The sequence below is a fragment of the Hemitrygon akajei genome, chromosome 8, assembly GCF_048418815.1.
Source record: "Hemitrygon akajei chromosome 8, sHemAka1.3, whole genome shotgun sequence".
In the NCBI taxonomy this organism is placed as follows: Eukaryota; Metazoa; Chordata; class Chondrichthyes; order Myliobatiformes; family Dasyatidae; genus Hemitrygon; species Hemitrygon akajei.
Window position 1 is genome coordinate 120,530,254 of NC_133131.1, and position 24,795 is coordinate 120,555,048.

The 24,795-nt window shown below is 39.2% G+C and overlaps 1 protein-coding gene across 4 annotated transcripts in view; it reads right to left on the reverse strand.

The window, feature by feature from the left end:
* akap9 (A kinase (PRKA) anchor protein 9) overlaps positions 1-24,795 on the reverse strand; it is a 206,028-nt gene that overhangs the window by 8,437 nt on the left and 172,796 nt on the right. For all 4 annotated transcript variants that reach the window (XM_073054488.1, XM_073054489.1, XM_073054487.1 and 1 more), the window contains 10 exons: positions 22,312-22,503; positions 21,014-21,178; positions 19,191-19,341; positions 15,821-16,043; positions 15,264-15,414; positions 8,551-9,243; positions 5,743-5,993; positions 4,267-4,372; positions 1,810-1,989; positions 93-296 (listed from right to left, as the gene is read on the reverse strand). In XM_073054488.1, coding sequence (XP_072910589.1) covers positions 93-296; positions 1,810-1,989; positions 4,267-4,372; positions 5,743-5,993; positions 8,551-9,243; positions 15,264-15,414; positions 15,821-16,043; positions 19,191-19,341; positions 21,014-21,178; positions 22,312-22,503 — 2,316 coding nt within the window. The remainder of the gene's footprint in view (positions 1-92; positions 297-1,809; positions 1,990-4,266; positions 4,373-5,742; positions 5,994-8,550; positions 9,244-15,263; positions 15,415-15,820; positions 16,044-19,190; positions 19,342-21,013; positions 21,179-22,311; positions 22,504-24,795) is intronic.

Sequence of the window (24,795 nt, forward strand, 5' to 3'; positions counted from 1 at the left end):
CTGCAATATTAAAATCCATAATACAGCAGATATTTCTCTACAAATATAATCAAATATGACCAACTATGAATGATGAAAAAGTGGATATTTACCTTTACGGCAATACTTTCAGAGCATGACCCAAGCAGTTCCGTCTGTAAAGCTTCATTTCTGGCTTCAGCTTTCATTTTGGCTAACTCTGCCTCTGCCAGCTTCAGGGCCTGCTGAAGGTTTGATTTTTCCTTAGCCCAAGCTGCTCTCTCCGATTTTATTAGGATGTCAACACAATCCTGGTTATCCAAAGATCGTCTAGTTAGCTGAAAAATGGGGGGGGGGGGGGGGGAATGACACATGTCAACATACAGACTATCGAGAATGTAAAAAAGCTGGAAAAATAACTTCTTCCTGACTTGTTCTCTTCCAGGTAGGACCTTTACAATTGGGATGGTTTACACCTGAACTGGAAGGGTAGCAATATCCTTGTGGGAAGGTTTGCTATCTCTCGAATGAGTTGATCACCATTGGAAGTCAAACAGTTGTATGTTACTAATTCAAGGGTAGTACAAAATACGTTCTTCATCAAATCAATTTAGATTTTCAATTTACTTTCAGATTACAGTGGAAACAATATCAGTGAAAATTATGGCAAATCAACATTCATTTAACATCTGTTAGAGCATTTCTTTTTGTATGGTTCATGTCAGGGGAACATTGCAACATATAGCTGACAGTAAACTGGTGCATTGTTTTGACTGTAATTAGCTACGTTATACTGATGTGACTTTTGTGGGTAGAACATACCTGGGCAATTTACAGATTTAATGATTAGCTTTGTTTGTCACATGTACACTGAAACATACAGTGAAATATGTTGTGTGTGTCAATGACCAACACAGACCAAGGGTGTGCTGGGGACAGCCCGCAAGTGTGCAATGTTTCCAGCACCAGCGTAACATGTCCATTATAACTTACTAGCCCTAACCCTGTACATCTTTGGAACGTGGGAGGAAACTGGAGCCACCAGATATGCTGGTGTTAGGGAAGGTCCAGAAGTGGTTTACAAGAATGATCCCAGGAATGAGAGGGTTAATGCATGAGGAATGTTTGATGGCTCTGAGACCATAAGACCCACACTCTCAAGAGTTTAAAAGAATGGGGGGAGGGGTCTCATTGAAACCTACAGAATATTGAAATATACTTCAAATAGTGGAAAAGTCTAAGACCAGAAGACACAGCTTCAGAATAGAAGAACGTCCCTTTAGGACAAAGATGAGAAGGAATTTGTTTAGCTAGAGGATGGTGAGTCTGTGGAATTCATTGCCACAGATGGCTGTGGAGAACAAGTTCTCAGGTGTATTAAGGTGGAGGTTGATAGGTTCCTGATTAATCAGGGCATCAAAGGCTATGGGGAGAAGGCTGGAGAATGGGACTGAGTGGGATAATAAATCAGCTATGATGAAATGTCAGAGCAGACTCGATGGACTGAATGGCCCGAGAACTCTTCCGAGAACTAAAGTTTCACAGCTAGTGAGGAGTTTTTATCTAATTATCTGTATATTTAGTGTCTGCATCACTTGTCCATTTAAATAGTGGATGTCCACTATAAAAATGTCAGTAGTGGACAAAATTTAAATACACTTTAAAACAAATTTACTGATTAAAATACAATGTTGATGTAATGAAAATAATTTTTGAAAATATAATCATCTTAATGGAGTGCTGATTCAAATCAATTGATTTTAATTTGCCAGTATTTTTAATTTATATTCTCAATTGTTTGTGCTTCAGTTATTCTTTCAGTTTAATTAGCATTTCCTCGCTATCACGAACCTGCTCGCCGCTGGAACTGAGATGACGGTGTTTTCGAACCTCTTCTTCTAGTTTCAGGAGACTGTTGTGTAGGTCATTCTTTTCTTCAGAGAGTCTGCTAACATAACCCGTCAAGTCTGCATTCTGCCTTAATAATTGCTCAATAAGACTACTTGCTGATCCCGTAGAATGAATTATATTCTGTTGAAACATGTATAAGAAAGAACTCTTCATGTATTTTTGTACATACCTAAAAGTCATTCAGTATCAAAAAGAGGCACAGTGAACCTCAGGTCGGATCCAGATTTAGAACCTTAAGAAAAAATGCAGACCCAACTCTTAAAGCTGGCCTATGGATGCACATACAGTTTGCCTACCATGGTGACTTGGCTTTCAAAACCCATCAACCTTCCTTGTCACTCACTGCATCTTATCTATGCTATACTAAACAAGTAAAACGGGCATTTTGTTGGAACTCTGTTTGCAATGTACACCAATTCTGATGCAATGAACACTACAGTGGCTTATTATTTTGTTGCTCTCACTCAGATAAATATTGAGAGAGACTACAACATTTTCACTTGCATTCTTATACAAATGGCGTCCATAGGAAGAAGCTTTAAAAACTACAACTGTGTCTTTAAAAGTATCCCACTGGCTGGGAAATGAAATGAGGTCTGAAACTAACTTTTAAACCAAATATCCCACTTGCCTCAATTATCCAGAAATATATTTGGCAATTACATCCTAGTAAAAATACAGGCTCCTGCTCAATATATTCAGCCTGGTTAACAAGCTGCAGACAATGATTTAATAAGTGACAAAAGGGTCATGGAAATTGTGAGTAGTGTAAGTGCTCTACTTGGCCATTGCACAAGATATTACAGGTTTCTCCCGCTATCCGAAGGTAGAGCATTCCTATGAAACCGTTTGTAAACCGAAATGTTGTAAAGCGAAGAAGCAATTACCATTAATTTATATGGGAAAAATTTCTGAGGGTTCCCAGACCCAAAAAATAACCTACCAAATCATACCAAATAACACACAAACCTAAAACGAAGATATAGTAAAAGCAGGAATGATATGATAAATATACAGCCTATATAAAGTAGAAATATTGTATGTACAGTGTAGTTTCACTTATCAGAATCAGGAAGTCAGTGAGCCAAAATCGATTTGGAGAAAAAAAAATCAGCACGTACATGCCTACACATGTACACGCATACGTACGTACATGTTTGTGCACACAACTGCCCGCACAAGGCTTCACAGTCATGGTAGTCTTTCTCGGGGTAAATACACGTATAAAGCAGGCGTCTTTTATTCGTAAAAGCCAAAATCCTCTTTGGTCAGCGAAAACAGGTACTAACGTAGGTTTTTCGTAACAGCGAGCTGTTGTACAGCGAACGTTCGAAAAACGGGGGCCATCTGTATATAGAAGTAGCAGCTGCTATGGCAAATTTGAACAGTGAAAGGCCCATCGTAATATTGCAACATTGAGCAGCAATCACAGCTTTGGGTTACAAGGTGCAATTTAAGAATATTCACATTTGATCCACCATGAATTAACATAAGTAATCAGATGCAGTTTTGGAGGCAAGTTCTGATGCTTCTGATTAAAGGACATAGACATGAAACATTAACTCTGCACAGATCTCAGAACTCAATGTCAGACAGAACAATTTCAGATAACTTACTTTTTCTGGCCAGTTCTGCTGCAAGGTAATCTACTTGTAAGATCCTTGCACCACAGTTCAACATTCTCCTTTTGGTTTTGGGTCTCAGCCACAATTCTGACCTACATTTCATAGCTTTTACATGTCTCCTTGTTAGTTCTCTTTTTAATTACACTCACTAATCTAACAAATATACAACTCCAAGAAACAGCAGAATCACTTCAACAACTCTGGCCTCACCTTATCAGTGATAATCTCTTTTATCTTTTCTCTATTCCTCCTCTACCCACTCTTGAATATAAAACCAATGTTTCCCTTCTTCCTGGTTCTGGTGAGGGGTCTTAGACTTGAAACATTAACACAATTTCTCTTTTCACAGATGCTGGCTGAACAAATGAGTGCTTCCATATTTATATCAGGTTTCCCATATCTGCGTTTTGATGATTTTGAATATATGAAACATTTTCTGTTTTTATCTTACCCTCATCCTATGCCTTTTATGAAAAGGTTAGGAATTAATTATGTAAGAATATCCTAATTATAAATCCGCCAACTGTCAACGTGTGCTGCCCAGCATCATCCTACATCCAGAGCCAAATAGGCAAATATTAATTTACACACAACAAAGGGAGTGTTGTTTCTATGGTTAAACTATTTTTCAGTGTGCGAAACAAAAACTAATAAGATAGCTTATCCATTTAACAACTGGTTGGATATGTTACCAGCTTTAGCAACCTAAAATCTGTTTAATTGAAACTGTAAAAGGAAAAGATCTATACATTGCAGAGTATTTCATTCTCACCTCTACAGGAACTTGTAGCTGCTGCAACTGCAAAGCCAGATCCTGAATGCTATTGTGTAACCAAATGAGGTCATTTTCATCCGTGGTTTCAGCAGCATCCTGAATCCTGTTGTGAATAAACAATGCATTTTTCTCATACTTAATCACCAAATGAAATTGGATCTTAAAGTATGTAGAATAAACAAAAACACTAACAATAGACCACACTGATGTTTCTTTCTATCTTTTCAGTTCAATCAGTTTTCACTCCTGATACAAAACCCATTCTAAAGGTCCTGTTAATAACTCAGAACTTGTTTGGAAACAGTGAAAATATAACTCTACATTCACAGCATTTCTTCACACAAGTACCATCGAGTTCCGGATTTTTATACACGTGCTCCTTGTGAGTCTTGCAAAGGGACAGAATATTCACTCATTTCAGTGGAGGGCAAGTGTAAATTAATTTTTAAAAAAATTGAGTTTAGTCATTTTAATTGCTTTTAAATTCTATATTCATAAATCATTTTTAATAATATAAAGTATTTCTTTTGTTCTATTTACAATGAAGAGTTTTTGGATGCCATTCTTAATGTCAAGGGCAGTCAGAACCATTCAATGTTTTTGATAGGTTTCACAACCAGTTACACCAGAGATATTTGTAGACAGGATGGTGAAGATACATTTGGCATGTTTATTTTAACTGAGTACCGGAGTTAGTATGCCATGTTGCAACCGTGCAATTAAGATGGTGAGGCCATACTTGGACTATTGCGTGTGGCTCTGGTCACCCACCTACAGGCAGGGCACTATTCAGCCAGAAATTATGCAGAGAAGATTCATGAGGATAGGACTGGCAGCTTAAGTTACAAGATTCTTTTCCAATGAAAGCTGAGGTACATAAAGTCATAAGGAACATGGATAAGAAGAATGTGAGCCTAAAACTAGATATAGGTTTCAGATGTCAGAAGAAAAATGCAAAATTCAAAAGGGGCACAGAGTGTGATAGGTACATGGAATGAGTTGGCAGAGGAAGCCACAGAGGCAGATGCAATCACAACATTTAAAAGACATTTAAAAAAGATACATGAATAGAAAAGAATTAGCGGGGTACCTGCCAAACGCGAGTAAATGGGACTAGCCTAGGCAGACAACTTGGTTCGCATGGATGACAACCTTTTTCCATGCAGTAAACTCTATGACTATCTGGAGGCATGGCTTAGATTAGATGTATGTTATAGATTTTCATGTGGGGAGCTTGTTCTGACACTATCTCCAACATTTCTCTCAGGTGACAGAAAATGACATGAAATTTTTAATATACTGGAGATTAAGCCACTAATCAGAAACATATGGGAATACCTGCAACATTAAACTCTTTGTAAAACAGATCTTTACATAAGACAAATATATTTCACTCACGTTCTGTTATATTACTGTGATTTTAGACAAATCAACTGCATTCATTACTGAGAACTGATATCAAGTCCTTTTCACCTGTTAGTGGCTTTGTTGACCATTGTTGAGAGCTTGGAAATAATCAGCTGTATTTTCTGTCTGATGGCCTCCAAGTTAATATTTTCTCCAGACCCACAGCTTCCTCTATCAGTTTCAGCACCACTGACAGAATGAGCATACCAAAGCCTGTCAGAAAATGATGTATTCTTTCTCAAATCTGTTGTTGCCAGCTTTTGTTGAATAATCCAGTTTTTTGTTCTGTCAGCTGAAGGCTCAATTTTACAAGTTTCCTGCAATTAGGCACAGAAATTTAAAACTAAATGACAGCAAAAAATAAAATTCATCATTATTGTAGCAGCAGCTTTCCTCAGATGATATTGAACATGTCCTCAGGTTTAAAGAACTTTGATAAAGCAAAAGCAATTGGGCCTTGTTGATGAAGCATTTTGGGAACAAGACAGACCAAAATTTGTGGCCACACTGATGTTAAAATTGCTAGCAATCAGTGGCATCATGTTGTCAAAGTGACAAACGTAATTACAAACAGACTTTTGGAAGTTGCCATCATTGATAGCCTACTCCTTTTAGAATGTGCTGAAGCAAATTTTGCAGATACAGTCAACATAGAACCAATTTTCTAAGCATTAGAAACATCTGCACAGACAGTACCCGAGGTCTGAATTGAACCCGGCTTTCTTAGGGAGGTGCTCAACTAGGTGTACTACTCTCGTATCCACATGTCCTTCTGTAATTTGACCTGCAAATTTCTTCCATGGTGATCGACAAAACCCATGAAGAAGCCTACTCAGTTTCCAGCAACCATTCCCAACTCTCCCCATCCCACACAGACCAAGAAAGAGTTCTCTGTCTTCTCTTTTTTCGAAGCAGCCTCCTCCTATCACTTCCGAAAGCATCAGTGACATGGCAACCAAACTTGTCTTTTGACAGCCAGCATTACTATTTACTGTGACTTTGAAAACCGTTCGACTGGCTCAGTATTTTTGTATTTTATATTGGAACTACTGGAATCAACATACTACTGGACTTTTTGCACAGATTTTCTTCATCAGTAACTACAATTACCTTTGCCATTGACAAAAACAACCATGCCTATATTATTACACTTAAAGGAAGTAAAAACAACTTTCTGTGTCTCTATTATACCTTTCAGCATAATTCCACAATTTTAAGAAGCACAACTGAGATCAAAGCCCAATAAATTAACTGATAGAGTCAAAAACTCTACAACTGGGGTCAGATAAAAATAAGAAATGAGTGAAAATGCACGGATTTTGCTAGAGTTGGACAGCAAGGGGGAAGCTAAATGAATACACAACGTAGAAAAGAGAAGTTCATGGGTGAAGGAAATTGCTTGGTAGGATAAGGGAATTGTTTCAATTATTAGCTCTGATCTGTGACTGCCAGTTGGCCCAAGATAGTTTCTTTCAGTGTTCTGTTTCATTTTCTTATTCAGGTTTAATAAAGAGAGCATGAAATAATGACTGACAACTCTACAACTTGCTCATCTCTGTAATCCCGCAAAACCAAAATAAACTTGCACCAATCATTGCCAAACCATATGTAGTAAAATAAATGACAAAATATGAACAATATTTTTTCAAAATATTACTGAATATGTCAAATAACTATAAACTATTTGTATTATCACTATAGATGTTTTGCCTCAAATTAGATAAGATAGTACATAATGGAAGACATTTCAAACCTGCAGCTCCAACAGTATTTAAGACACTTGAAACTTGTATTAAGCCATCAAAGCCATGAATTTAGCACATAGTAACTGACTTTCACCTGAGAGCAACTGATCAAAAACTTAATTGTCATCAATTTTGTAACAGATTTATTGATCTAGTCTCTAGTCAGTATACATATAGGTTAAATTGATTTTTGATGTTGCATAACTGAGCTATTTTAAAACTGTATAAAACATACCAACAGTATTAACAAAATGTCAGCTGTTTTGCAAGGACAATTTTGCCATTCTTTCATGAATAGCTGTCTGGAGAGACACACACACATATATATGTGTGTGTATATATATATATGTGCGTGTATATATATATATATATATATATATAAAAAAAATTTAAAAAAAAAGATTTTTCTTGGGATTACATAAGATAATTGCACCTCACCATCAACTGATTATAGTTGATAATTAATGCTGCAGCTCAGTATTTGATTTTGTTAAGTAACAAACATTATTTAATAAGAGACAAGTTTGTATTTTTGGATGGAATGCTGAACTCTCCGCCTTTGCTGGAAGCCATATTCAGCAAACCATTACAGTGCACGACTATATTCATTTAGACTTTTCCAGCATTTTTACCTTGCTTTCAATTTGATTTATCTTATATCTTTCACTTTGTATTTCATACCAATCCTCTTATAAAGATGAAAAGGCATATTGAAGAATCAGTTCCACAAGCACCTACTGTGCTCCAGTACCTTACTCAAGACATTATTTATATTAGTCTATATTTACAAATAATTCCAGAGAAAGAGAGTAGCCTATTTACATGAATGCAGCACAAGGGCAGGATTAGGCTCTATTCCACCCTGTAATTATGTATGATACAAATGATCATAGCAGTGGTCTGAGCAGTAAATCTGGCTGATTCATCCCATTACCTAGAGATTCTGTGGACAACAGCAGCACACGTGAAAATAAACATCTAGATCATTAATCAATGCTTCAATCCCTCTTGCATACATTCCTGAAAATATTTAGTGAAATCTCTACACATTAAAATCGTTTGAAATAACAACTTTACAGTTTTAGTCGAGGAGGTTGCAGAAAACAATAACTAAGTTTGTAGAGCATACCTCCGTCCGATGAATTTTCTCAGTAGCATTTGTCTCCAATTGACGTTCTGTTTCTTTTTGACTCCCTATTTGATCACTTCCCTGTAATGCTAGAAGAGCTTCTTTCAATTTCCCCTCCTCTCTTTGTAATTTTAAAACTTCACATTTTTCGTTCTCCAGTTGTTGTAGCAGTTCCTTTGCTTGTAGTTGTAAGGAGTCCACTTTCTCCAAAACCAGTCTGTGAGATTCCTGCTCTTTTAACAGAGATTTCCTATGAATCTGTTGCTGCTCCTCAAGACGCTGCCTCAACTGAAGCGACTCGAGTTTGTACCTTTCCATCTCACTCACTAACTCCACTGTACGGTTACGCTGATCATTTAGCTGTTTCTGCAGCTCCCTAATCAGCGCCTCAGAAGACTTCCCTGATGGTTTCCGCGTTGCTTCCTGCATCTCCTCTGCACTCTGACGTTGTTTGGAGAGTTGACATTCTTGTTCAAGTGCACTGGTTAACTCAGAAGCTCTAGATTTCTCAGCATCTAAGATAGCCTGGAGTTCAGTGATGCGACTTCTCTCCTGAGACAGTTCAGCTTTATGTTGGGCTTTCTCAGAATCCATGCTCTGTCTCAGCTCACTTATCGTTTCCCGATCCTTTTCCAAAGCACACTCCAACTGCAAAAGTTTCCTCTTGTGATCCTCAAGTGCCAACTTCAAATCCTGAAATTAAATAGGAATACGGTTTTCTGGTTCACTCTATTTCTTTAAATTATATATTAATTTTCTAAATTCTGTATATTTAACAACTTTATACTATAAGCAGTAGATTGAAGCCAACATCTGGACAACTTATCAAGAGATGCAACATAGAGTTCCACCTGTTGGCAGCTAATTAAGTAAATCTGGTATTCATTTTCAGGAAAGGTTGGCTCAGTAACAGTAACCATAATGCTGTCAGATAGTTATATTTAAAGAAAATCATCTGGTTTGTTAGTGTTCTTCATTTTTTAAATCTGGTTTATATGTGATTCCAAAGCCACCAACATGGTTAGCTCTTAAAAGCCTCTTCAAAATTAGGAATGGATAATAAATGCTGTTATAACCAGAAATGTCCATACCCTGTAAATACATAAATATTACTTTACTATTCTTCAAAAAAGATACAAGCAAAGTTTTCTATATTCAAATATACGGCAGGAAATAAATAAATGATCCAATCTGAACAAAAATAAATGAATAGATTAAATAATAAATTTAAATAATATTCAAGTACCTAAGTAGGATGAATGGGTTATTCTATGTGACAGGCAGCATCAATATACAAGATACCTTTCATCACTTATCTCACATACAGGTGCCTGGATGAATTTACAAGACAAATGCAGCAAATTATCTAAAGATAATTTCAAAGATAAAAAAGATTATCTAACACAAAGTACGCTGCAGATGTTGTGGTCAAATCAACATGCATGAACAAGCTGGATGAACTCAGCAGGTCGGGCAGCATCCGTTGAAATGAGCAGTCAATGTTTCCGGCCGAGACCCTTCGTCAGGACTGAAGAAGGAGGGGGCAGGGGCCCTATAAAGAAGGTGGGGGGAGGGTGGAAGGTGCCAGGTGAAAAACCAATCAGAGGAAAGATCAAGGGGTGGGGGAGGGGAAGCAGGGAGGGAATAGGCAGGAGAGGAGAAGGAGGAATGTAAGGAGAAAGCACTATGGGTAGTAGAAGGCAGACTCATGAGAGAGGTGATAGGCAGCTGGAAGAGGAGACAGAGTGAAAGTGAGATGGCGGAAGGGAGGGGGAGGGAATTGGAGAATTCGATGTTCATACCAAGGGGCTGGAGACTACCCAGACAGTATTTGAGGTGTTGCTTCTCCAACGTGAGTTTGGCCTCATCATGGCAGTAGAGGAGGCCATGTATGGACATATCCAATGGGAATGTGAAGCAGAGTTGAAGTGGGTGGCAACCGGGAGATCCTGTCTGTTGTGGCAGACGGAGCAAAGGTGCTTGACGAAGCGGTCCCCCAATCTGTGTCGGGTCTCTCCGATGTAGAGGAGGCCACACCGGGAGCACTGTATGCAATAGATGACCCCAACAGACTCACAAGTGAAGTGTTGCCTCACTTGGAAGGACTGTTTGAGGCCCTGAATGGTGGTAAGAGAGGAGGTGTAGGGACAGGTGTAGCACTTACACTTGCAGGGATAAGTGCCAGGTGGGAGATCTGTGGGGAGGGACGTATGGACCAGGCAGTCATGGAGGGAACGATCCCTGCAAAAAGCAGAGAGGGGTAGAGAGAGAAAGCTGTGCTTAGTGGTGGGGTCCTGTTGAAGGTGGCAGAAGTTGTGGAGGATAATATGCTGGATCCGGAGGCTGGTGGGGTGGTAGGTGAGGACAAGGGGAACACGGTCCCTGTTGTGGTGACAGGAGGATGGGGTGAGAGCCGAAGTGCAGGAAATGGAGGAGGTGAGGGCATCATTGTTGACGGCAGAAAGGAAACCACAATTCTTAAAGAAAGACATTTGAGATGTCCTGGAACGGAAAGCCTCATCCTGGCACCAGATGCAGCGGAGACGGAGGAACTGGGAATAGGGAATAGCATATTTGCATTTGGCAGGGTGGGAAGAGGTATAGTCGAGGTAGTTATGGGAATCAGTGGGTTTATAGAAGATGTCAGTGGACAGTCTGTCTCCAGAGATGTAGACTGAGCGATCGAGAAAGGGGAAAGAAGTGTCCGAGATGGACCAAGTGAATTTGAGGACTGGGTGAAAGTTAGAGGCAAAGTCGATGAAATTGACAATCTCAGCATGGGTGCAGGAAGCAGCACCAATGTAGTCATCAATGTAGCGAAGGAAAAGTTGGGAAGCATTACCAGTATAGATTTGGAGCATAGACTGTTCCACATAACCCACGAAGAGGCAGGCATAGCTGGGGCCCATGCGAGTGCCCATAGCTACACCCTTGGTCTGCAGAAAGTGGGAAGAGCCGAAAGAGAAGTTATTAAATGTGAGTACCAGTTCCGCCAACCGGAGGAGTGTGGTGGTGTTGGGGAACTGGTGAGGTCTATTGTCAAGAAAGTAGCGAAGGGCTTTGAGGCCTTCTTGATGGGGAATTGAAGTGTATAAGGATTGGACATCCATGATGGGATTATCTAATTCTCTAAAAAGATTATCTAATTAACTAAAGATAATCTGATGTATTTTCTGTTCTCAAATTAGATGCAAGCATTAATTACATATGAAAGCTTTTAATTCTCCCTTCCAAAATTATTATTAAAATCTCTAAATTTTAATATTATTTATTTTATACAGATTTGTTGATAAACAGACCCAGAATTTATAAGGTCCATAGATAAGTTGTAATTAGTGATATCACCCAGAAGTTAAAACAGGCCCCTCAGCTACATACAATTTCTATTTGCTTAAATGGAAAGACAAACTGTAATAAATCCTAGGGTTTGATGACAGAAAGTAGTGTGCTCAAGGAGTGGACAAGGTGTAGCAGGATGGACTATTTGGACTTTCCTTATTTCTTTTGTTAAGTTAGTAAAGCTCACAACAGCTATTGATGAGATAATGCTGTGAGAAAATATGAGCTCATGCACTTTGTTATAAAGAACAGAAAAGCATGAAATGTTGACAAACTGGTATGTTGACACACAGAAGGATCTTGATATACTGTTTCATGAGAACCAATCAAGATGAGGCACAAAACAGATCTGTCAACATCGAATTTAAGTGGCTTAGAAAGCAAACATTACTGAGATGGTACTTTATGTCAGGCAGTTCTTTGGGACTAAGAATGACTAAATGCCCCTCATTCTTGTAACTTCTAATGTTGATACTGAGGCTTATGTGTGATTCACAGATTCAAAGGTCAGGTCATGGCTGAATGGACAGAAGGGTGGGTAGTTTATGAGGTGATGCATGTGCAGGGTTTTTTGTGTTTATGATACTTAGGGCAATATTCTTAGTACCATCCCACATTATCCTTCTCTACTTTGAGCGGTTATGTGACAAAAAGTCTTCAGAGTCAGTAGGAATATTACATTTTTTCAGAGGCTTTGAGAAAATGCATCTGAGCATGCACAAATGCACATATTGGCTGCACACTGTATCTCATCTGGAGAGATCTTGGTTCTGGAGCGTAGTAACAACAGGATGAAAAGCGTTTCATCAGGTTTGAAGAGCAAGTACTGTCACAATAAGGTCTTTGAAGATAAGATGAAACATTATAGCAAGAAGAACTGAGGAGAACATTGGGGAATGACATTAGCCTTCACCAAGGATGGTTTTGCTGTAGATTCATTGGTTAGTATCACAGGTTGTATGTCATCATAAAAAAGTGTAAGATGGGGACGAGATGAAGTTGTGTGGGCAACCGGAATTGAGAAGCAGGTTCTATGGATGTTTGTGATTGATGGAGTGGGTGAGGGACGTGTGGTTGGAACCAGGGACTGGGTACATGGTGAGGTGAGTGGCTGGAAGCAGGAACTGAGAAGATGGATGGATCTACAACCAGAGCCAGGGACAGAGAATACATCTGTTTTAAGCAGTTGGAGCATTCAAAGTTAAAATAAGAAATATCCTGAAGGCAAAGTCTGCAGAAGTCTTTAGAATTTCTGTTTCTAAGTTCTGTTGCACGCTTATTTACTGGGCACAGGTACAGCGGAAAATGACAGATTTTGGGTTGCTAAGAGAAATCGGAAGATCCAACTAAGTTGATTTAATTTTTTCCAAGAGGCAATGTAGTGATAATAGTCTATCTGGGTTTGAGTAAATCCCTTCACAAGGTCCCACATGGGAGACTGATCCAAAATATAACCCATGGGATCTAGTGCACTTTGGCAAATTGGACCAGTAAAATACCTTAAGAAGCAGAGAATGCTCACTTGTTTTTGCAATTAGTGACCAGCAGTGTATCAATGTTGCTAGTTGTTAAATGTATTAGTGATCCAGATGTGAACGTAAGAGCAAGATCAGTAAATTCACAGAAGACATCAAAATCAGTGGCATTGTTGAGAATGGGGGGGGGGAGGGGATCTTTGTCTACAGGATGATATCCTGAATTAGGAAAATAGGAAACATAATGGAACATGGAATTTAATTCTGAAATAATGGAAGGTGATGCATTTTGCTCAGACTAACAAGGCTGGATCTGCACAATGAATTGTAGGACTTGAGAAGTACTGAGGACAGAGGGACCTTTGTTAAAGGATCTTTGAAGGAAGCAACACAGGTAGATAAGGCGGCTAAAAAGGTCTTCATTAGCTGTGCTGCAACATAAAAGAGTAGTTAGGTAATGGTACAAGCTGGAGAACCACACACAGTTACTGGACACCATACAAAATAAAGGATGTGATTACACTGGAGGGAGTGTTGAGAATATTCACCAGAATGTTGTCCAGGGTAAAACCTTTTAGCTATGAGGAGAGAATGGACAAGCTGCATTTGTTTTTCTTATAGCAGGGAAGATTGTGAGGATAACTTACTGAGAAATACACAGCTGTAAAGAGGGTATAGATATAGATAGATAGGGTGTAGAGCAGTGGTTCCCAACCTTTTTTTGGCCATGCCCCACCTAATCACCTCTAAAATCCTGATGCCCCCTGTGGTGATATATAATTCTTATTATTCAAAAAGTGAACTCCTATTCACCTGGAGGAAGCCTAAAAGACCATTAACTTGGTTTAAACAAGCTTCCAAAGAACATGGCATTCATGAAAGAGAAAAATAAAAGAACCAAAGGACTGTTAAGGTTCTGAGGAAGAAATTACTAAGAAATTGTAAAAAAAAGAACATTAAGTGATATTAAAATAATAATAATAATAAATAAATAAAACAATGCCGATTCGTTTCTACAGCATACAAAGACAGATACACCGTTTAAAAGAGATGACGCAATGTACACACCTTCACACCACCAAGAACCGAAAGCTACTGCAAAAAGCAGCATTGGCGCGACCTCGTACGAGTTTCTTACGCGTTTGGACTTGTTCATTCGTTCCTTCCTACATCAGTCAATTCATTAATTTAATTATGAAAGCCATTTGATGGTTGTAATGATGGTGATACACTATATATACAGTACATATGCAATTGCACATGTACATACACACAAATATTTTTATGTATGCATACTGTATATACACATATGTATTAACTCGCACACACACTCATACTCACACAGACTTACTAGAAAAAATTCACTGTTAATAACTCATTCTCGAATTGCCCCTCTTAAAAATCAAATTACCCCCCTGTGGGGCGTATGCCCCACGTTGGGAACCACTGGTGTAGAGTGAAGAACTTTACTCTGAGCTGGGGTGAGAGTGAATGGTGGAGTATTTAGATAAGCACATGCATCGCCATTGCATAACACAGGCTGAATGCTGGAAAAGAGGCATTTGTTGGGTGGCATTGTCACGATGGACCACACTGCCTTTTCTGTGCCTTATGACCCTGGGTTTATGCTGGAAAGGGAATGAGGCACAAAATCAGCAAATATTCTGTTGAATAGTGGAACAGCTTTGATGGGCCTTATTGCTCATGTGCATAAATTTAACATACCCAACAACCAGAGGACCTAATGCCTACACAACATGGCTTATTCTAAAACTCAATTAAATATATATTTAGTCTGGCATTGGGAGTCAAGATAGGAGAAGGTGGCAGTCAATAAGATATTATGCATCAGTGCTCTGCTTCCATGAATCATGTCTGAGACAACAAAAACATCCAAACCTCCAGTTCTTCTCGGTCGTGCTCTTCTTTTCTATCTAGTTTACGCTTTTCTTTTTCCATTGCCCATTCCAGTTCCTGTGACCTCTTCTGTTCATTTGCCAGCGCAGCATTTAGCGTTTCTACAGCAGCCGCCTTGTCAGTTAACTCAACCCTAAAATATGCAAATAGCCAATAAAAAGTTATTTTATTCCAAATGCTGTGAAAAATCTGTACATTTTGATGAACAACACTAATTATATAACTACTCTGCTGATTTTGGAGATGATCATCCAAAACCACCAGGTTCAAAAATGCATAAATCAACTTGAAGTTAAATAAACTGTTATGAACACCACTGATTGTCAGAACACATGTGAGATCTGTACTGAAAGTAATCAAGTTATACAAACAATATCAACCTTAGCTGAGAGGAGATGAGATATGGAAGTTAAATAAAGTGAAAATGAATTTCAAATTCTCTGCAGATGTACAATTCCCGTTAAAACTCACAAATCCATCCACTTGGTCTCCACTTTACCCTCCCATTGACAATTTGAATATAATGGACACTTGATTACCTCAGCATCTCCAACTCTTTAAAGTGTTTGTGCTGTGCCTTAAGTGTGGTTTCAAGTTCCAGTTTTGTTAGAGAAAGCTCATTTTTCAATTCTGCCAGCAACATCTTCTCCGAATTCAGATGGTCTTGGAATTCAGGCCCCTTTGCCTTCAGTGTATTCAATTCCATTTGTAATGTCAGAATCTGAGCCTGCTTCTGCTTCAGATTGTTTTCTAGTAATTCCACTAAAAGCAAATAAAGTACATCAGCCATTGCTTTTAGTAAAAACATCCTGAGATACCAATATAGTTAATAACATATGAAATAGGAAGAATAGGTTAGCCAGATCTTCAACTGTGCCAGATAAAAGGTATTAGTAATTAAATATGATTCATTAAAATTAAGTCTATTTCAGTGATATCTTCTAGCACTATCCCTATATCCCTCTATTCCTTTATTGACTGGAAACCTGTCTGTAACATCACAGCCTTCTGAGGTAGAGATATCCAAGCATTGTCTGTCCTTTTAGTACAGAAACTTCTCATCTCAGTCTGAAATGGACAGCCCTTATTCTAAGCCCTACAGTCCTCAGCCACAGGAAATACCTTCCACCTCTCTAGCTCTTTCAGAATTTTATAAGCTTCAGTGAGATCCCTTATTCTTCTAGTCTACTGAATTTTCCCGCATACAGCAAACCTTGAAACCAGTCTAATGAACCTTTGCTGTGCTTTTCTACCTCTTTAGCCCTTTCAGAATTTTATAAACCAGTGAGATCCCTTATTCTTCTAGCCTACTGAATTTTCCCACATACAGCAAACCTTGAAACCAGTCTAATGAACCTTTGCTGTGCTTTTCTACCTCTTTAGCCCTTTCAGAATTTTATAAACCAGTGAGATCCCTTATTCTTCTAGTCTACTGAATTTTCCCGCATACAGCAAACCTTGAAACCAGTCTAATGAACCTTTGCTGTGCTTTTCTACCTCTTTAGCCCTTTCAGAATTTTATAAACCAGTGAGATCCCTTATTCTTCTAGCCTACTGAATTTTCCCACATACAGCAAACCTTGAAACCAGTCTAATGAACCTTTGCTGTGCTTTTCTACCTCTTTAGCCCTTTCAGAATTTTATAAACCAGTGAGATCCCTTATTCTTCTAGTCTACTGAATTTTCCCGCATACAGCAAACCTTGAAACCAGTCTAATGAACCTTTGCTGTGTTTTCACTACAGAGACTTGGGTAAGGAAATTATTTCAAAGGTAAGGAAATCAAACTGCACACAATACTGCAGGGGTGCCTTCACCAAGGCCCACACAATTACAAAGATTCTTTTACTGATGTATTCAAATTTTTTTGAAATAAAGGCTACCTGCAATAGAATGGTTTGGCTTTTAATGAATTGTGCAAAGCACTTCTAGGTTACCTTGACTATCAATATGATCCACTGTCATGATAGGAAAAATACTCCGCTTTTCTGTTACATACATCAAAATGGATGACCTCATGTTCTTCCTTGCTCACTTGGCCTGCCTGTAATCTTTAAAGCTTCTTTACATCCTCTTCTATACACAGAAATCCATCTGGTGAGTATCATCAGCAAACCAGAACATGTACCATTTAGTTTCCATAGCCAGTGGCAGATTGCTAAACTGAGAATGATTCACTTAGTCCCTCCATTTACTTTTCTGTTACACCTCCTTTGGTTGGGAGAGGAGAAGGGTGGGAGAGGAGGCATGGGCACATAACAGAGTCCTCTGTGAAAAGACCTGGGGACGGGGTGGGGAGGGGGAGATGCAGATGGATAGACATGATCATATAGGGTTGAGTTGAGACTGGAGAGGGGTCAGAGCAGACATCTGGGACACTGAATGAATGCACATGAGGGCTACATCAACAGTGGCAGAGAGCAAGGCACACTTTTAGTGGGAGAACATTTCAGAAGCTCTAGAGCAGAAGGCCTCATCTTGAGTACAGATGTAGCAGAGACATAGAAATTGAGAAAAGGGAGCACTGTCCTTACAGGGGACAGGAGGGGGAGGAAGTAGAATTGACATATGTAGCTGAGGGAGTCAGTGGGTTTATGGAAGATGTCGGTGGTATCTATCATCTGTGATGGAGACAGTGAGATCAAAAAAAGGAAAAGGAATTTCAGGGATGATCTAGGGGAATCTATTGGCAGGGTGGAAGTTAGTGGTGCAGGTAATGAAATTGATGATTTCTGCACAAGTACAGGAGAAAGAATTGAGGGTGGGGTAGGGTGAGTAAAGGAGCTGTAATAGGCTTAGACCTAGGCCGATTCAATTTGGCCAACCAACAGAAAGGCAAAGCCAGGGCCCATGCAAGTCTCCAAGTCTGCTTTTTGGACCTGTAGAAAGTGAGAGGAAAGATTAGTTCTGCAAGGTGGACAAGAGAGTTAGTGAAGGGGAACTGGTTGTGTCTTTGTTCAAGAAAGAAACAGAAAGTTTCTGGACCTTCCTAAAGGAACTGAGAGCGGCAAGAGACCAGATGTCCATGGTAAAGATGAGCTGGTAGGAACCATGGAATGGGAAGTTATCTAAATTGTGCAGGGTGTGAAATGTGTCCTGGATATAATTGGAAAGGGACTAGATAAAGGGAGACAGGATGATGTCCAGATACTGTATGAAGACAGAAATTCAGTGGGGATAGAGATGTGGAAACAATGGACCTATCAGGGTAGTATTGTTTGTGGTAGCATTTATATATTCTTCTCAGAGGTTACTTTCTCATTAGATCTGTATTAAAAACAAACTTGCCTATATTTTTCTTTTTCTAGTTGTTGACATAATATTGAGAACGGCTCAAAACCAGTGATCCTTGTACAATTTCATTCACAACTCCTACAACACTGAAAATGGTTTGTTCGTATTTGCTCCAGTCTCATGAACCTCAATCTTGTTCAGCTAGTTACTGTGAAACACCTTAGTATAGACTTTCTGAAAATACAAGTATCCACTGGTTTCCTTTTTTATTGTTCGTTCTACCCTTAAAATATAGAATCTGCCAAATACAGTTGCCCCATCATAAAACAGCATGTATTCTGCTAAATAATGGCTATTTTCTAAGTATCTTATTACTACACCCGTAAGTAACAACCTCATAATTTGTATTTTATATCTCCCTCCTTCTTAAACAGCTGAGTTATATTTACTGTTCCTATTGACACAATCACCAGCTTTTGTGCCATCTCCTTTCAAGCCTCAGAGACATGAATTTGATGTTCCTCTACATCATCAGAGCCACTACCAAACCAGTAACAAAGAAGAAGCAGTCATGCCACACAAAATCTTAACAAGCAATTCCAGTTTTAAAGGCGTAATTATTAACCTTATAAATATGATTAATCACATCAGGCATGCATTTAGAAAATCCCCTTACTTCTTTGTGTGCTGTGTTCTCGCACGTCAATGGGCTTCCTGTCACCCTGCTGGACTCTTTGCAGGTAAGACCAAAGTTCGCGTATTTCCATCATCATGCTATTCCGATCTGCAGTCATTAAAAGTTGCACATCTGCTCTCCTCTGAGTTTCCTAAGGCCAGATGAAGATGAACAGATACAATTATCTGCATCTATGCCAGCTCAAATATTCCAATTTTTATGCTGTCATGTTGTTGCTTATCTGGGCAAATCTAGAGGAGCAGCAGGGTTTCCTGGTACAGTGTTTCAAATCAAAACATTGAAAATTCCTTTCCGCTACCCATCCCCTCCTCCCCAGATGCTGCCAAGTTTTTCCACAGACTGGCAACACACACAAAATGCTGGAGGAACTCATCAGACCAGGTAGCATCTATGGAGAAAAGTAAACAGTCAACGCATTGGGCCAAGACCCTTCATCAGTCCTCTTCAAAGAACTCCAAAAGGTTCATCAAACAAGATTTTCACTTAAGGAAACCATGCTGACTTTGTCCTATCTTGTCCTGTGTCATCACTTCATCCTTAACAACTGACGCCAAAATCTTCCCAATCACTGAGGTCAGGCTAACTCGACTATAATTTCCTTTCTGCTGCCTCCTTCCTTTCTTAAAAAAATGGAGTGACATTTGCAGTTTTCCATTTGCAGACCCATGCCAGAGTCCAATGATTCTTGAAAGATCATTACTAATGCCTCCACAATCTCTTACCACTACCTTTCAGAATCCTTGGGTGGGGTTCATCTGGTCTTTAGGTCTTTCAACTTTTTCAGCACCTTCTCCTTTATAATAGTAACTGCACTCACTTCTCTTCCCTTGCACCCTTCAACATCTTCAACACCCTTCACTGTCTTCCACAGTGAAGAATGATGCAAGATACTTATTTAGTTAATCTGCCATCTCCTTGTCCCGGTATTATCCAGTCTCATTTTCTAACAGTCCTATGTTCACTCTCATCTACTTTATTACACTATACCAGGCCCAGGGTGGCCCTTTCACTGGTTGGCTCTGGAACTATGCTTTTCTGATCCATTAATTTGACCAATCATCTGTTATTAAATGTAAATTACTAATTTCTGAAGACTTGTAAATTTCTAAGTATAAGGCACTAGATAATAGTTACGCATGCTGGTTAGGAGATTTGACAGAACAATAGAAGCTCACAAACTAAAAAGAACAAAAATGGATTTAAATGAGAATTAGAAAAACATCAAAAAATATTCAAATGCTTCAGCAATTTTAAAGGCTAATACACAGAATTTGGCCAGGACATGCAGAAAATTAGAATGGAAAAGACAGAAAAACAATTAACTTCGAAATACACAGTGGGTCAAGCCACATCTACGGAAAGAAGTACAAGTTACATGTGAGCTTGAATCCCTTCCTTCAAAAGCAGAAACGTGTTTTAAGTTGTAGAGAAAGAAGGAATGTGTGACAAGATGAGGACAACGGACACTGAATAGAACAGAGTTACCAACAAAGAGGATGTAAACACTTATTAATTACAGATGTTTTATCTGGAGGAGATGCAAATAGAGTTGAATGAAAGCAGAAAGAAACTCTGCTGAAACTATGAAATAAAAGATATACTGCAGGTTACTGTAAATTTAAAATAAAAGGGAATCCTGACTAACCCACTGAGTACCTCCAGCATTTCCAGTCTTTATTTCAAATTCAAAGCAACAGCACTTTTTAAATTATTGTTTCTAATGGACATGATTTGGTCAGATCAGCCTTTGCTACTTCTGCAAAAATTGCAATGCCAGTCACGATTAAGTAAGAGGAAAATACCTGTTCTTTCAGCAAGCTCAACAGCATCATTGCATCCACATTATTCAGGGATGATGCCTGTGCGTGGAGAGCCATTATAAAGGCATCATGTTCTTTATTAAAAACATGCTGGACAGCTTGCAGTAGCTCGCGTCGCCAGTCTGTGATGTTTTCAGCAGATAAAGCCTGTAAGAGATGTTACATTTTTACCTATTACTCTACTCTCTCTTAGATATATTACCATGAACGAGAGCTAACTTTATAGATATTTCAAAAATATTTAGCCCCATAAATTGATCATCTGTAAGCATTTCCACATACTTTAGGATATAAGTTTCACTACTTGGTCCTTCAGATAAGACATTAAACTAAGTATCTATTTGCCTGTTCAGGAGATATGGAGGATTCCATAGCACTATGACAAATTTAAGTTCCCCTTATGTAACAGGCACTGTTTTCTGTATGATCATCACTGAGAAAGAACCTGCCCACATTTCAATGGTGCCTGAATGTTAATATCAGTTGGACAGATTTGAAGCAAAAGGTTTTGAAAACAGATGCTGACAAATTAATCTTCAGAAGTTTGGCTGTGTTAATTAGTGGAGCAAGTAACCTACAGAAAGACAAATCCATTTAGCTTATTTGCTTTGGATGAATTTGTTAAAGCAAGGATTTGTTGTCAGCAGTGACCCACTTGCACTTACTGTTGATGTCTGATAAAATATTAATTTGTGTGATGAAATTCTCCTTTAACAGTTATGCATGCTAGCTAGGATATTTGACAGAAGGATAGAGGTCTACAAACTAAACAGAACAAAAATTGATTTAATGGAAAATTCGAAAAACTTCAAAAATTACACAAATTTCTTCAGCAATTTTTGAGGGTAATGTACAGAATTTGGTCAGGACATGCAGAAAATTAGAATGTAATTAAAGGTAGAGATTTTGAAAGGATGTTTTTTCTTCAGTGGTACGTACGAATCCAAGGTTTACAGAGGTTTCAAAAATTATGAGAGCATAGAAAGGGTAAATAGAGTCTTTTAAAAAGACAGGGGAATCTAGAACTACAAGATATTGCTGTAAGGTGCATGTGGATAAATTTATAGGAAATCTGAGGGGCACGTTTTTCCACTCATTGGATGGTGTTTATCTGAAAGGAAGTGCCAGAGGAGGTAATGGGTTAGGTAAGTTGTAGAAGGATATAGACCTAATGCAGAAAAATGCAATCAGGCTCAGCAAGGACAAGGTAATTTCCATGCTGCATGGAATACCCACCCAGGTCCCTTGTGGAAAATTATTTTAACATACTGTGTCCTTACCTTTGCTTCCCCAGTGCCCTGAATTTTGGAAAGTACATCATTAAGTGACTGTATAACATCCAGAAGTCCCTGCCTTTCCTGAAGCCAATAGTTTGGGTTATTCTCCAGTGGTTGCAGTTGTCCTTCAAGGTGCGGTGATTCTGAAAGAGACAACACCTGCATCCCCTCTTGATGTACTTCATGAAGTAAAGACTGTTAAAATAAAAAAAAGCATTCAAAATTTAGGCAGGTAATTTATACACCTTAGTTACTATTTTGGAGGCAAGAAACACTTATATAAACTTGTATGTTATATACACTAGTGATCATTTCATGATCACAGGAGGGAATGAGAATGTGAAGAGGGTAAGGGGTACGTGTAGAAGGGGTGGGAGAGGGGTAAGTGTAGCAAAATATGTAGACAGGACCAGGGAGAGAATACGTCATTGGGGAAGTCTGGGAGGACAGAGAACAGGTAACTAAAATAGAATGCCAAGACAGGATATCACAACCACAAGGAAAGGAGAACCTTGCCACCACAAGACAATGTGTTTGGCAAAGTATCTGAGCTACATACCTATTTCGAGTGTTTTGCTTGCGTCTATACTTATTCCAAGTACTTCGCTTACGTCTATGCTTATTCCGAGTATTTCGCGTGCTTAGCTATGCAATAGCCAATCAATCGATGAATTTGAATCGGTAACCATATTTGCGAATGTAGTACCCTGTTTTTGGGTATAAGTATGACCTTCGTAAACTGACAAATTGGGAGTTGGCTACCTTACGCCCGAAGTGCGTGGGGCTGCGAACTCCTCTCTGAATAAAAACCGTTTCAGAGGTAATTTCGTGTCTCTGGTGTTTTTCCTCAACTGAGCAGGTTAATAATTTCAATTGAACACACTTAGTGTCAATTTTATTAGGTACACCTGCAAATATCTAATCAGCCAATCATATAGCAGCAATGCATCCATAAAAGCATGCAGACATGATCACGAGGTTCAGTTGTTGTTCAGACCAAACATCAGATTGGGGAAGAAATGTGATCTAAGTGACTTTGACTGTGGAATGATTGTTTGAGCCAGACGGAGTGGTTTGAGTATCTCAGGAGCTGCTAATCTCCTGGGATTTTCGTGCAAATAGTTCTTTAGAGTTTACAGAGAATGGTATGAAAAACAAAGCAAACACAAAAAACATCCAGCGAGTGGCACTTCTATGGGTGAATATGCCTTAATAATGAGACAGGGCAGAGGAAAGTGGCTAGACCGGTTCGAGCTGATTATACATTACAACAATAGAAGGGCTACAGCAGCAGAACACAACACCGGGTTCCTCTTGTACCTAATAAAAGTGACCACTGATTGTATATTCACCAGATCATATATAACAAATGTTAGCAAAATGACCAAACATCCTTCAACAATTTTTTTAAAAAAGAAATGCAGCAGCAACTGAGCTCGACAGAGGATAGCTTCTCGCAGGTCAGAGTCAGTGATTTAAAATGAGAGCTTCGCAGGCATTAGTCCATTGTACTATCAGCAGCGGCAACTGAGCACGACGAACTAAATAAAAGTACAGAAGGGATAAGCGGAGCAGCCATTGTCGGGAGTAGGCCAGTGGCAAGAGTAGGAGTGACAGGCTTTTGCTCATTCAGGCTTCAGCAAAGTAAGTGGGTAAGTGGACTTCGTTTTTGGTTTTTCTTTGCATTTTTTTTGAGGAATAATGATTATGTTGGTAGGGTTAGTTTTTTGCTCTGGGAGCCAGATGTGGGAACCCTGGGAATCTTCCAGTCTCCCAGATGGCCACATCTGCACCAGGTGCACTGAGATGCAGCTCCTGAGAAACTGTGTTAGGGATCTGGAACTGTAGCTTGATGACCTACAGCTTAGTCATAGGGGATTCCATAATGAGGGGAACAGACAGAAGGTTCTGTCAGCCTGATAGATACCCGCATGGTATATTGCCTCCCATGTGCCAGGGTGCGGGATGTCTCAGATCGGGTGTAGAGTATTCTGAAGGAAGAGGGTGAACAGCCAGAAGTCTTGGTACACATTGGTACCAATGACATAGATAGAAAAAGGGAGGAGGTCCTGAAGAGAGAATTCAGGGAGTTGTGTAGGAAGCTGAAAAGCAGGGCTTCTAAGGTAGTAATCTCAGGATTGCTGCCTGTGCCACCTGCTAGTGAGTGCAAGAATAGCATGATCAGGTGTATGAATGCGTGGCTGAGAGACTGGTGTAGGGGGCAGGGATTCAGTTTCCTGGATCATTGGGGCTTCTTCTGGGGAAGGTACGACCTGTACAAAAAGGATGGGTTACACCTGAACCCAAAGCGGTCCAATATCCTAGAATGCAGGTTTAATAGAGCTGCTAAGGAGGGTTTAAACTAAGTTGGCAGGGGGATGGGGACTGGAGTGATAGGGCTGAGGAAGGGGAAAACAGAAATAAATCAAAGATAGTGTGCGTCAGATTATAGAAAGAACAGGCAGGAGATGAGGCTTAATCAAAGCC